Source organism: Ambystoma mexicanum, chromosome 5q (genome assembly GCF_040938575.1).
Source record: "Ambystoma mexicanum isolate Mex_15411 chromosome 5q, UKY_AmexF1_1, whole genome shotgun sequence".
In the NCBI taxonomy this organism is placed as follows: Eukaryota; Metazoa; Chordata; class Amphibia; order Caudata; family Ambystomatidae; genus Ambystoma; species Ambystoma mexicanum.
The window spans coordinates 86,007,339-86,022,434 of record NC_090933.1 but is presented as its reverse complement, the minus strand read 5'-3'; the positions used below and the strand labels follow the sequence as shown (position 1 = coordinate 86,022,434).

Below are 15,096 nucleotides of genomic sequence, written 5' to 3'. Positions count from 1 at the left end.
CTTTCCTGTTAGTAATAAACTGCAGAGTCACAATAGATTAAAATATAGCTCAAATACATGCGTTGTAGTAGAAAAAGGTGCCTAAGCTAACTTAGCTAATTGGGCTGAGAATTAACAGGTCACAGTAAGCGGACAGAAGTAAGTATAGTTGTATCACTGCAGATAGTGTGTAGCAAAAAAGGTTGCACCACTACATGCACCACTGAAGGCTGAGGAGCCACCTTTGTTTTTTTAGATTTCTTGGTTTTGTAAACAGTTTTAAAGCCACATTCTAGAGTGGATTGAGCAACACGGGCCCTGGAAGGCTATGGACACCTCAGGTACCTTCTAAGAGGCTCCACACTCCGACACACTCCCGAATATGCACAAGTGTCCAAAAAGTGAATATCTTCAACTTGTATGTCCGCTAATAAATAGAATCATAGAAAAAAGCTTGCAGTAGCATCAGCAGCTCCCCTTCAATCAGCAAAGCTACAACGAGTTCCTTTACAATTAATTATAGTATCTCAGGAGCGTGGGTTCCGGAAGAGTTAATGCTGCCCGTGGCATATAGTCTTAGATATTCATAATTCAGTATGAACCTGTAAATTGTCTGATGTTTGGTCTACTCAGTTTGTCGTTTGAATGCCCAAGTAAAGCGTTATAAAACTGGTGTCTCACAATCTAAAAGCAAGCCGGGACGCATCAGCAATATATTACCAGTTTGCTTAAAGCGCTCAACCTGCAGTGGTCCAACAGACCAGCCGTCCCCGAACACACAGGGCACACACTGAGTGCGCTCCACACCAAAAGGTCTGTTTTAAGGTCTGAGGTTTGCTCTGCCTCCCTGTAGCTCCTCCTCCTCTAACATTGGCAAGCAAAGGCAGACCAAAGAAATGATCCACAGCCTACTGCACGAGTAACACGGAACACACAGAGCGCACACCGCCATCATGTCACTGTGGTATTTGCAACCTAGTGTTATTTGCTCCCAGTTGTTGGTTCCCTGCTAGTTTGGCTTTGTGGTATCTGTACCCTGCTGATTTGCACTTGATTATTTATTTGTTGCCATATAGCTTATTATAACCCATTTAGAACACAAATATATGTAATATAACCTAAGCGAAATGACTAAAAGCAAGTAGAATATGAATAAAGAAAAAAGCAATATAACTATCAATACAAATCTTCCACTAAGACAAGTGTTGCATCACTTAAATTTGAATGAACTTAATCTCTTAATACTCATTTAAAAAATCTACAATCTTGTCAGAAATATACATTAGAGTGAATAACACTAAATTCTCCTTTAATCTCTCCCATAACAGCTGCTTCTGGGAATCTTTATATAGTTTATTTGTACATACATAATCGTTGTGTGGCCTGTCAAACGCAGGACTAGCCAGCAAAAGATGTCTAAAGGCAATTATTTGTTTTGCACATGCAACATGTACGTTCCTTGTACAGCAATTTGACCCATGATAATAACGTGGGCATAGCAGATCTAAGCGCAGTCTCTTGAAATTAGTCACATTTTTGGGGAGGGAAAGACCTTAATATAGTTCCACTTTTTCCATCTCTGGTGCATACCTCAAATGTTCCATGGTGTGAATTTTAGCCCCTAGATAACTATATTTTGATTGCTATACAAGTCCTGTAAATGTAGGTTTATTTTGTATTTTTTTCACTCGTAGGTTATCAACCAAATCTGTAATCTTAAACCTCTTCAAAATGTTGGCACAGCTTTTGACATCGCCTAATGCAGTTATTTTACCCATAGAACTGCCACTGTCTAATCCCTCTTTAATGATGCTTAATATTCTATCCTAATGAGAGGCTAATAATTAGATGCAAAAATAATGTTATGGCTCGACAACAGGCCATCGTTTCTCCTGATTTTAAATTCAGTTTGACCAAAATAAGTTCTATTAGCAATGATGTTGGTATAACCATTAACCATTTCCAACATTTATGCTCAGCCTTAGCGATTTTGTTCACGTCCGAGACCGTCCCAAAATGTGCTCCAAATAGTAATATGTGAACATTTTGAACTTCAGGTCCATAAGGTGTCAGGCTGTGTCTCCTGTATTGGTGTTCTTGATCATCTGAGCTGTTGAAGGGACTTAGGGGAACATCATCTTTTGGATATGGATATGGGAGCCATATAATCCTGTGATATACAGCCCTTATCAAAATGTTAATAAAAGGTTCTTTATGAAAACATATACTAATTCAGATGACTGGCTCTGCTCAAAAAGATCACAGGGGTTTTACATATTTTTAGTGATAGAAAAGTACTGCCTTTACATATGTATATTTACTGTGGTAAATCAGCATCAGGATACAGACATCTCATTGTAGTGTGTAAGGTGATTGTTTATTTTAAGTGCCAAAGCCCTATACTAACACATTTCTGGTTCCTACACTGTCAGGCCCGTACCACTGAAACACACAAGAACATTGGGAGCACCCCAAATCCATACATTGCAAAACATGTGGGCCAGAAAGGGCCAGAAAGGTGTCACAGTAGTGAGAGCATGGGCACAGGGGAGGCCAGAACCACAACACGCAGCACAATCTGTACCCTCATGAGTAACCTAGTCACGGTAGCCCTGGCATCACAGAGAGGCTATTTTATGCCAGGCCCAATAAATGCTCTGTGCTTAGGGTTGTTGCATGCCCTCTTACCTACGCAAGCTCACTGCACCACCACACCAGCACCTGATCAGGAAGCCAACGTGTGATACTCGCCTGAAGATTATTGCCTTGTGTTGCAGTCGCCTACCATTGCCAAATGTGGCCTTGTGTTTACTTCAGCACCTGTAAGAAAGAAAACAAAACGTGTGGTTAGTACTCTTACCAGTTGTCTTTTGGGCCACCAGCACCACTACAAGCTACTCTTGTCTTCCGCGCTTCGAGAAATGGTCAACTTGGCTCGCTTTACCCTCTGCATAACATACACCGTTTCTAGCACGCTTGTCGCAAACAGTCCCAGCCTAATGTGAAACAAAGCACTTACCTTGTTCAGCAGGGGTCTTCTCCTTTGCACGCTCCTTATTGCACCGCACCCTGCTTTTCTGCAGAACACCTGGAGACAAAAAGAAATCACAAGAAAACATCAGATTACCAAGTGTGGGAAAACAAGAGAACTATATGAACATTATCCTTGCAAACTAATCATTGTTACCCAGGAGATCACCTGAAAAAACACCAGTGAAGCAACTGGAAAACATTGCATCTTAATCCCCTCAGTGACTTGACTCTGCAAATTAAGCCTCTTGTCCAGCATGAAGACACAGATCTATTCGCCCTACACCCGTGCAGTAACTGATTTAGCGTTGCTAGTGGAGATTCACCCACACTTGTAGGTAAGCACCTACAAGGGTTTGAGATCTTAGATGGGGGAATACGGGAGACCTACCCAAAGAAAGTGATAGTAGTCTAGTTAATATTTCTTTGCAGAACCTGGGCACGCCTAACAGCACAGATCACAGAAGAAGGCGGTGGTGAGACAATGATACAAGGAAGGGGCATCACATACATCCCAATTTCCTTCATTGGGCCCCTGAGCCTTGTATCATCACTAAGGCTACAGGCGTCTCAGGTGGAGAATCTGCAGTGCCTCTGTAGCACTTTCAAGGTGAAGCGTGGTATTCTGAAAGAAAGAAGATAGTTCAAAAAGGTGCACATTGGGATGTTGTGTAGAAACCTAAGATAGCCTGATCCGTAAAAAGGAGAGGCATCTGATGAAAACACAAAAAATATTCTAAGGAACCTCTGCCTAAAATGATATTCTCCTGGCTGGTTTCCTGCCCCCACTGTATAGTCTTGGAATTTGACAAGGCGGCTTGCCCTCAGCAAGGTTCCACTGCCATCACCAGCAAATGTCTCTGGGCTTTTCACCCTCTTTACAGTTCAAGTAAGAATTTTCAAAAGCTCTCCATAGGGCTTCCTGCCTGAGGTACAAGGTAATAGTGAGTGTCTCTAGGCCTCCTATACAGTTAGTCCTGTACGAAATACAGTTCCTGTAAATGTCACTGAATGGCCAGGCCTCTTCTGGCTCAGTTTAGAACACCTCTAGCTCCTACCCCTCCATGGGGTGTTGTGTTTCACCCCCGCCTCTGTGGTTGGTTTGCTTGCAGCCCAATGGATTCCCACCCCATCTTGGGTTCTCTGGTTTTTCAGTCCGTCTTGGGCTATTTGGCTTGTCATGCCTGCTTGGGATATATGGATTCTTACCCCTTCTTGGGCTATTTGGTTCCTCAGACCCTTTTGGGCTATTTGGCTCTTCACCCCTTCTTGGGCTGTTCGGCTCTTCACTGCTTCTTGGGGTATAGCCACGCCCGACTGCCCTACTTCCGGTTCCCTGGACACAGTGTGTACCTGGTTGCTGCAGTGGTGCCCCTCAGGGGATGCGGTCTCATCGGCAGCTGCAGAAGCGTAGTTCCGGTTTCTCATTGGTCATCCGCATGTGTTTGAGGGTGTCAGTGCTTTGCATTAGTTTGTGAAGGGACTTCGGCGTTGGTTCCAGCAGGTACCATTCGGTTGTGCCTGTTCTTTCTGCAGTTAGGCTGAGCTTCTACAGCTCTTGTGCTCCTTCCAGGTAGCAGCACTACACTGACTTTATTCCTCCTCCGTGCTGGCTGCTTGGTACTGCTTCCTGGCTCCCCCTTAAAGGGGGGACTGACACTCCTCTGCATGTCTCTGCAGGCTTCCGACTCTCTCCTGCCCTCCCCCCACCTTTCAAGCAGTCTCACAGGACTTTTATGTTCCTCCCTGTAAGGAGATGGAACTCTCCATTGGTCTCAGCGCTTTATGCAAGGTTGGAAACGGCAAAGGTTCAGAAACCACACCAGTTGTGAATATTTCAGTTATCCTGTGCAAGCCCCATAAAGCTCATAAAGATTCTAGCTTCCTGAGACAAGAGAGGGAAACGCATTTCCCTGATACGGGATGGCCTGTCTTCTCAGGGCAGTGTCACACCCATTTGGGTCCTGCCTGCCCTGTCCCTGGGGTGAGGGGGGTGGCGGGTTTAGGTTTAGCGGGCATATTTCCCTGGACTGAAAGGGGGTGGCCATCCCTTGGGGAGAGGGGATGAATTCCCTGGGTTCGTCACAGTTTGCTTTAGCCAAGGGAATAGGAGATGAAGGCTTCCTAATCACAATGCATATCCAGTACAATAAAAACAGCGTAGTGCACCACACACTTGATCACAATACTTGGACACTTTAACACCAGTGCATTTAAACCAATACATAAATTGGGTTTTTTTGTGCCCATGGCCTCTCGTTTGTCATGAAAAGGTGCATAGGAACCCCTTGTTTCAGTATCCGACACTGGTTTCAAGAATTCTTCAACAGACCTTTTCCATCTGCAGTTCTGAAAATCTAGAATTCAAAAGGAGTATTGGTTGAATTTTACATAGTCTTATGCATGTGATCCTTTTTATGGATGCATCCATGAGTTTCTTAGGCATAGAGTTGCTTATGAGGTTTTTAGAGCAGCTGCTTATCTACTTGTGAAACATTGACGCAATCACAGTTGGCTTGCGACTGTTTCCAGAAAAAGTAAATTTGGGTTTGCTATATGTCCTGCAAATGAATTTCATTCAATGTGCATTTCCACATGTCCATTAACTGAAAGGGATTTAACACCAGTGGTTATGCACATTCTCCTAATGTGTCATTCACTCAACAGAGAAACCACTCATCATGCATGAGATTGATGTTTCCCTTAATCTTCTTACATTGTCCATTGAGTGGTAAAGAGTTAAAATTGTGGTTGCTTTTAATTGTGTTCAAAGATGGAGTTTGTGCACGATGGGCATTAAAAATGTGTAAACCCTTCATTTAATGGATTCCTTCCTCCCATTAACTCCTCATCTTTGATATCCATCTTCCAGCGCAGCTGCTCTTCAGAAATGTTCCTCTGCCAGAGGGCACAACACGGCTGTGCCCAACGCCTTTGTGCTCCCCACACTGGTTGCCAGCTCTGCTCTGCAGTGTGGAGTCCCTGTTCTGGACATTTGTTAGGCAGCTACGTAGGAATCTCTGCACACATTTGAAAAGCATTACTGTTTGGATTCCCAGTATGTGAATGTTCCTGCCTATACTCCCTCCTCCAGATCAATGCACAATTAGAACAACAAATTATTTACCTCTCTGTAATGTTCTTTCTTATAGATGTTCCTCCCACAGATTCCTCATTGCGCACCCAACCTGCCCCACTTGCTTGATAGCTAGTTTACCTTGGTTCAGCGGTCCCCAAGTGTCAGAGTGTTAGGGAAAAGGGGTGAAACTAAGGGCATGGAACACAGGACCTAAATAAACTTGCCCTGGTGTCATGTCCTGGGTGCGTCAAGATGTCAGGCAGATCAGCGCTGCACCCCCTGGCTGTGGAAAAGTTCCAACAAGCAGAATTGCTGAGAGATGGATATCGCAGATGAGGAATCAGTGGATAGAACATCCATCAGAAAAAACATTACCAAGAGGTAAATAACTTATTCCTTTCTCCAGGAGTCCGCCAGTTTAGAGGAGTAATCCAATTCATGACCAATGATATTTCTTGTAGAAAAATCCATTCCTTTCCTGTCTTTGAAATGGTAGTTGTTTTATTCTCATTGATAAAGTTGAGCCTAATATACTTCTTGAATCTTTGTCTTTATTTACTGTAGGGTGGCGTTGATCAGAAACTGCCTCTGGTGGTGTCCAGAATTACACCAGGATCACCTGTAAGTACTGCTCTTTTCATTACTTTCGGCCATGCTAATTTGTTACTTACTTTTTCTGTTTAGTATGTTTTTTGTAATTTCAGCATGCTTTTATGACCATTCTACAGGGACTCGCTAATAAGTTTTACTCTGCCATGTGCTTGCATGAAGAAACGGCTTTCTCTGTCATCTCAGGCACTGCAGATTTTCGAGTACTGAAGGTAATATAGGAAATGTCCTTAAATCAGCAGGTTCAGTACTTGAAAGTCACACGCATCTGGCCTGCTGGGCCACTAATCAATCAAGAAAGATCAGTAAATTCACAGGTCTACAAGAACTTACAGTTCAAATGGAAAGAGAGTCTAAGGAGGAAAAACAAGGAACCAAGAATAAGAAAGGATTTGATGTAGGAAATAAGTAATGAAGAAAGTTTAACAAAATGTAATTCTACACTGGATGCATGCACAGTTTTAAAACATCTGGTAGAAAAGGAGCTCCCCAAACGGTAGGTGCTCGGGAAGCTGAACGAGTATGATTGTCTAAGAGCAGGGTACCTGGTGTAGGAGTCAACATTAACAGTCTTCTGCACTGTCTTTAGAGAGTAGCGGCCCAGATACTGTTCAAGTACTTTCATCTGCCTATTGTACCATCCTGGTATGCCCACCATCTCCTGCATGTATGCAACACTAGGTTTGCCTGCCTTTTATGAATTGCATGGCTGTTCTTTACAGCCCAGGATTCAGAACTTTTATCCAGCGTGGTACCGAAAGGGCACTTACGACGACAGTCTCTATGTTGGTGAGCATGCAGTGTGAGTATGGGTGTGATTCTATCACACTTTCTTATAGTCTGGGATGAAGTGTGAATTTCTGGGCAATGCGTTGACCCTTTTGTGATATTTTTAAGTCCAGAAAAAGCTGAGAAAATAGAATGCACTCTGTATAAAATATGACTTTGTGATCTTCTGATGGCATTTTATTTTCCATGAAAGTCTCCTGCATACTCACTCCACTCTCTCTGGGTAGATTTGGACTTTTAAAAATTAATTTGATACCTTATCTTCTGTTTTGTGAGGGTACTCTTGAAACCCTGTACTAAATATTTACTTAAGGGATAACCCCCAAAAAGTCAATTGAGGTTTATTCAAGAGGAGATATCTGGGTGTTTGGGAAGATGCTACCTTAATGGACAAGTGTATTGCTTGCAAATCAAAAGAAAACCTTAAGTGGTAAGATGTTTGGGCAGAGACGAGACCCTGAGAATGTTTATTTTCTAATTGAATGCTAGGAGAGTGCTACCGTGGTGGATCACGGTCGATGGGTTCTTCAGAAAGGGGCTTTAGAGTCTCAGGAGAATTGTATTAAATGCTGCCTTAATATTGATTCACTTGTATTTCAATTTGGAGTATAGGGAAGAAATATGCAAGAAATGGTTTATTGAAGTTCTGTTTAGCGTCAACTGTGACTTGTCTTTCTTCCCATGCAGCTCATACCTAAGCCAAGGGAATGTGTAGATTTCTTGTAAGCTGGTTCTAAGAGTTTAAGTGCTGGTAGGTTTTATAATATATGGGGTTTTGCATTGGCAATAGCCATATTAGATAGAACATGCTTATTTGATATGTAGCAAAACCTAAATATTCTCCTTTCAACCGGGGATTGGACCTAAATCCCCTAGATTTAAGGGAAGCACCATAGGAATTTACAGTTTTGGAAATTATGCCCATCTGAAAATGAAAGACTGCACAAATAATGCTCAGCATATCTCATGCTTAATAAGAGGTGCCACCTTCCAACTTCCTGTGGCATAATGTGATCACCAGAGGAACATTGCCCCGAGAACATCATGCTACCCCACTTGGCTGCATTAGCTTCATAAAGGAATGTTTTTATTAACATAGGGATTTGTAAATCAATACATGAAACAAGTCCCTCAGAGTTATTCTGCCAAGAAAGTATGCACATAGTGATGTGTGTGTTTCTAGTTTACCATCAATGCCTGTGACATAGAATGGTTATGCTTTCTGTCGCCCTCTCCCTGTCTTTTCCTGGCTTCTTTTCCTTGCTCCATTCTTCTGCCGTTTGATTTAATTGACCTTTCAGTACCCATCTGCAAAGGCCGACTTTTTTCCCCTCACCCTTTCAAGCTCCATCACTCATACCTTTATCCCCCTTGCACATTTCCAAAGTCTCAAGTTAATTTTCTTTCATTCTCTACAACAGGGCTTTCTTCTCGCACATATTTACTGTCTCACTTACAAGACTCACCTTTCATCCCTCATTTTCACACTGTTCACTTTCTCAACCTCAGTGTAACCTGCTCAGCCTCCCATTCCCGTGACTCGATCTCCCTTACTCTTTCTTTCCACTTACAGAAATGAAGATTAGAATATGACCTGATTAGGCACTTTAAAACTAAAGTAGGAATTTAAAATGTCAGAAATGGAAACACTGTATATTGTGGCAATCCAGGAGGAGGACTTGGACCAGAGGACGTATTTTGAACATAGTTTTATTTAAATGAAAAGAAAACTCCTCCCTGATCCTATGACTAAAATGGATTTGCCTTCCTAACCAAACTAAAGTAAGGTGTTTGTCTATAGTCCAAATCAAAATAGTCCTCAGTCCAAACCTATCCACTAAATTGGCCTACCACTTGGCAAAACATAAAAGAAAATAGGTGAGTGCCCTGCACTCTTTGTTCCTCAGAAAGGTGTCTCTGGTTGTACCAGGAACCCCTCCTGGGTCTGGAGCCAATGGTTAGAAGTACAATTCTACTAAAAAAACAATTTCCGTTAGTCTATCAAAAGTTCCTCTAAGTTCCCCAAAGTTAGAACAAAAGTCTAAAGTTCCTGAAAAAACAAAGTGATGTAACTGCTTTAGGTGGAGGGATATTTCCTAGATCCCTTTCCACCAACTTGGTCAATCTCTCCCCACTTACACCAACTGTTCGGTGATATCTGCTTTTCACTCTGTTCATTGTTCCCCTATGTCTCCTTTGGGGTCCCCTGACCCAATATCTCAGTTCTTTAGGGTTCTTATGACCCCTCTTTCCTTCTGGCTCTTAGTTTCCTCGGGTCCCTGTGACCCTTCTCGATGCTTATGCTGCCCGGGTTTCTAGGGTTCACGTAACACTTCCCCTTGTCTCGTGCTCTTTTCTCTCAGGTGCCTGTGACCCTCAAATGGGGCTAGGGCAGTCCTTCCCTCTTCCCTGTTCGTTCTCTCTTCTCCTCCCTCTAACCTGGGCAACCTGCATACCTGCTGTGTTGGCTACAGTGAGGGTCCATCTCATAAGCGATGTCAGTGTTTTCAAAGGTGTGCCGCTCTTCCACACTGGATGCTAGCTGTCTTTGGTTCCGCTCATCTCAGCTATATCTCTCAGGTTGGCTCTTGGTCTGAGAGGGGAGGACTCAGTCCTCCGTTCCTCCCTCTGGGTCCACCACATCCTGTACATGGTCATGCCTCCAGTTCTGGTGCGCTTCACGTACCCTCTGCCTCACAGGCCAAGTGCTTCCTTGTCTGGTGTCTCCCTCTGGTGTCCGCCTGCTTCCGTGCTGCAGCCGGCTCTGCTGATCTGCACGGCTCCGCCCCTTGCCGATGTTCTCATGTCTGAGTCTTGCCTCAATGTTGGGTTTCTCCTCGTCAGTTCAAGGGTTGCTGGTTTATTCTTGTTCTGATATGCAAAAGGGGCATATTGTTCATCACAGGTTGTCAAGCGTGTTGGAAGTTCACCATTTCCTTGAGCCAAAAACAGAGGTATTGTGAGTATTTCTTACTCCCATGTGGGCAGATAATACCTTGGGTATAGGGAGTTCCCCAGAGGAATGAGTCATTATGCCCTAAAGGGGAGTCACTCCGAGAGAGGTTGTGCTTTCCCAAACCCCAAGGGCGGGATTTACTGAGCGGGCTCACCTCCCTATCCTCAAAGGGGGTGGCTCCCCCTAGGGAAGAAGGGATGAAGTCTCCAGGCTCGTCACAATATACTGAGCTTTCTGAAACTGCCCTGCAGACACGTTATCAAGGAATAGACCTTTTATTTAATGGCTGCAATTATACTTTGGCAGTGTGTTCAAGCTGTTTATAAAGAATGAAGGTGAACCAGGTGAAATACAATTCCTGTATAGGCAGCATGGCACAGTTATTAGTACACTGGGCACAGTTATAAGTACACTGAGCTAGCAATGCTAATCTTAGATATATTTGCCTGACAAAAGAGATCCACATAAAGCGAAAGGAAAGGCGATGGTGGGAGATGTCGATGGACGAGCACCGAGGATGAAGATTTGTGCAAGTTAAATACGTAACATAAATAAGGCCAGTCAATTTCTTTGCCACACCACAACTGCAGCCCAAACATCTTCTCAGGTTTACCCTTGTATTTTCAAGCTGTGATCTGTGTCTGAAATTGGGTAGCAAAGTAAAAAAGAAAAAAAATTAAAAAGAATTTCAAAAAATTAAATAATGGGGGGTGTTGATTTATACTGAAAATTAATAATTTCCTTGTGTTGGGTTTAAACTCAGTCTCCCTTACTCTTTCTTTCCACTCACAGAAATGAATATTAGAATATGACCTGACTTTAAAAATATAGAAGGAATTAAAAATGTCAGAAATGGAAACACTGTATATTGTGGCAAGCCAGGAGGAGGACTTGGACCAGAAGACATATGTTGAACATAGTTTTATTTAAATTAAAAGAAAACTCCTCCCTGATCCTATGACTAAAAGGGATTTGCCTTCCTAACCAAACTAAATTAAGGTGTTTGTCTATAGTCCAAATCAAAATAGTCCTCAGTCCAAACCTATCCTCTAAATTGGCCTACCACTTGGCAAAAAATAAAAGAAAATAGGTGAGTGCACACCACAACTGCAGCCCAAACTTCTTCTCAGGTTTACCCTTGTATTTTCAAGCTGTGATCTGTGTCTCAAATTGGGTAGCAAAGTAAAAAAGAAAAAAAATTCAAAAGAATTTCAAAAAATAAATAATGGGGGGTGTTGATTTATACTGAACATTTATAATTTCCTTGTGTTGGGTTTAACCTGAAGTACTGTAACAGTGGAAAGTGGAGAGCGGGCAGGTGCTGTGGCGTCTCATTTAAACAGCATTTCCCTATGATCCCTGGGTATGCGCATACGTTTAAGGGAGCTGCAAAAGGTCAGGGCCTCTGCTACTAGTTTACCCTGCTGACAATGGGCCTCATTACAAGTTTTCTGGTAAAAAAAAAAGAAAGAAAAATACTGGCATGCCGGTGCTACTGTGTCCGTGTAGCACTGCTGCCGGAATCAACAGTTGATTTGGAGTCAGCGTGCACGCGCATCTCGGCATGCCGGAAACGGTAGCACTGGCATGCCTGTAACAGGCTCAAAACCCCCCATACCGGCATACTCGCTGACACTGATTCCGGCTCCGAGCACGCCGCTATTACTGCTACCAGTATTACCGTTACCGGAAGTAATGTCATCCCCGGAGCAGGAAATGTACCGGTGGACATTATGAAAACGCAATCCATTGCAATGCTCAGTCGTGTGAGGCAAAACCTGATACTTATATTGTTAGACATGTCTACAAGACAACCTAGGTCCAGTGAACCTAAACTGACCATGCTTGCGGACATGCTTGTTGAACACTCTGCCGAAGTGTTCAGCACCCATCTACGGCGCCAAGCACAGAACCGGAAGAAGGCTATCTGGGAGGAGGTTGCCCCGGAAGGTGTCGCGGTGGGGACGTCACCCAGGACAGTGCGGGACTGTAAAAAGAAGTGGGACGATCTACGTCTCTGTGTACGCAACCTCCTTGCCGCACAGCGCGCCCAGGGCACGGCTAGAGGAGTGGGACCACCATCCCCTATTAAACTGCATGAATGGGAGGAAACATTTAGCAGTATCATGCACATAGAGGCGATAGTGTGAGTCAGAGATGCAGAGGTTGGAGATGTCATCCAATGATGCCGGTGAGTCCCCGTAAGGCTAAAGTCACATCACACACCATGTAACCCCAATGAAAATGGCTAGGCCAATATGTCAAGTATGTTGAACACGAGGCCCAGCTGGCATTCCACCCACCGTCAACCACATTGCACACATGCACATTGCACTTGCCTGCAAGCCCACCCATACACCACTCGCACATCGCACAAGTCCCCTGTATTGCCCCCACAAATTCCACCTGCATGCACTCAGACACACATCCCAGACAATGCACAACTGCTGTTCTCACCGCCATGCTACCACATGGCCGAAGTCACGTTCCGTGTCACGGACCCCCACCACCAGCATATGACCAGATGCACACATCAATGACACATGTGGTACACTTGTCCCACCCACCATGGCCCATCCTGCTAAATCACCATCAACGCAGCAACCGCCATAGGCAGCAGTTACATATGAAACACATTTGTTTCACAATCAGACACATGTCACAGGGCTTGTGTGGCCCGCCCCTAACACCCAAACCGGTAAACACCTGCACCGCAGGCAACAGACACTGCTCACACCATTTCTCCACCCAATGTCCCCGACACATGCATGTGTGCACCATGCCATGCCCTCCACCATGTCCATGACAATGCACATACATTTGAAAGTACTAGCATTGATGTCGGTCTGATAGATCCACACCCATCACTGATCCCCTGCCTTGCTGTCCCCCACAGGCACATCATCCGGCAATGATGGTGAACAGCCGACCACATCCAGGGCACGGCTCGGCCTCAGGACAACCACCACCTCCAGCCAGGATACCAGCACATCTGCCAGCAGACCGGAGCGGCCAACAACACCTGCATCCCAGCCCCCCCGCCAGCAGGAGGCCCCTGCGTCCCATCCACCTCCCGCCAGAGGAAGGCTCATGCGGCACAGCCCCCCCCACCCCCGCCAATAGGAAGAACCTGCTCCCCTTCCACAAGGGGTTGGATCGGACAACATTGCGGACGATGGTGGAGTGGAGAACATACTCAGTGACCAGAGCTATGGGGATGCTGCTGGAGTTAATCCTATTGGCCCTCAGAGCCCACAACCCATACAACCACCACCACTACGCAACGTACGTGACATTGAGGGGCTCCTCTCAAGGATGGAGGAACGTCAGCAAGCAGTGCACACGATGGTGCAGCAATTCCTTTCCGAGATGCAGCTCATGCAGCAGACAATGCAGGACACCACCAGGAACACCACCCATGCTGGACAGAGCCACAGAGGGAGTGTACCATCTGGCAAGGCATGTGAGGGAGGGCAATGGCACCATCTCATCCCTTTTGGAGGTGATAGCTGTGTTGGTCGAGGCAATTGCCAAACAAAGGCACATAACGCCACTTAGGCCTTCCTCCAGCACAACACCCACTAGTTCCTGGCAAAGCAGCCCTTTGCATCGATCGCAGTGGCTCACTCTCCCGGCAGAGGGGCACACCTCTCTGACAAAAAGGGGGCGTAAATAGGACAAGGATGTGGTGCGTGTTGGGAGGCATAGTTGAGGAGGGGGTGTGGGGAGGGATTGTTGGGGTTGGGGACGGGGTGTGGGGAGGGGGTATGGTGAGGGATAGTTGGGGAGGGGGTGTGGGGATAATGGACGGGATGGTAATGGTATGTAAGGACATTCACAATTGTATATAGTTAATCTCGTCACAATACATCTGGTGTAGTAAAAAAAACCTGACTGGACATTGCTCTTTCAGTTTGAGTGCATTTATTCATGTACAGTGTCCAGTGCCCATTTTGAACCATGTCCCATGCCCAGTGTGCTTGATGTCCAGTGCCATGTCTTTTATATGTGCTCAAACGTAGTGGTGAATTAGTTCTCGCTGTGTGGCACGTCCATCATTGCTATCGTGGCGCAGTGCATTATCCTTTTTTTAAACAAAAAAGAGAGATAAAGGGGTATGTCTCACCAGCATACCCTTGACATAAAAGGGTTCTCCCTTCAAAATATTTGACAATAGAGCTGGTGCTAAAAGTTGCTTCACGCTGGTCATAGACCCACTAGCTTTACACTCTGTTTTAATCCTATAGCCACTTTGGGCACAAGATTGATAAAATAGTGGACGCTAGTTAGTAGAAAAAATATATATAATTTTATTTTATCAATTACGCTCAAATTTTAAGAACATCATCGGTGTAGGCACTCAATTAGTAAATAGTCTTTCACCAAACATTTAAAACAAACAATTCATTGACAGAAACAAATGCAACGGCTGAAACCTCCATTTGGAAAGCTCATAGAAACAGACTCTAAAGTTGTTTTAGGCTTTACAGGGTGATATGTTGTGTTGTTTCTCACATTCATTCAGATTTTGCTTCACACACCTCAGTTGGACTCATTTCATACATTCTCATATACCAACATTTATCACATTCTCATTCAACACACATAGTACCCGACATGTTTCTTCCCATTTCAGTTATGACTATAATGATTG

At 44.5% G+C, this 15,096-nt stretch overlaps 1 protein-coding gene across 8 annotated transcripts in view; it reads left to right on the top strand.

The window, feature by feature from the left end:
* Positions 1-15,096, top strand: part of PTPN3 (protein tyrosine phosphatase non-receptor type 3) — a 2,254,194-nt gene that overhangs the window by 1,616,687 nt on the left and 622,411 nt on the right. For all 8 annotated transcript variants that reach the window (XM_069620560.1, XM_069620561.1, XM_069620557.1 and 5 more), the window contains one exon: positions 6,653-6,709. In XM_069620560.1, the coding sequence (XP_069476661.1) occupies positions 6,653-6,709 (57 nt within the window). The remainder of the gene's footprint in view (positions 1-6,652; positions 6,710-15,096) is intronic.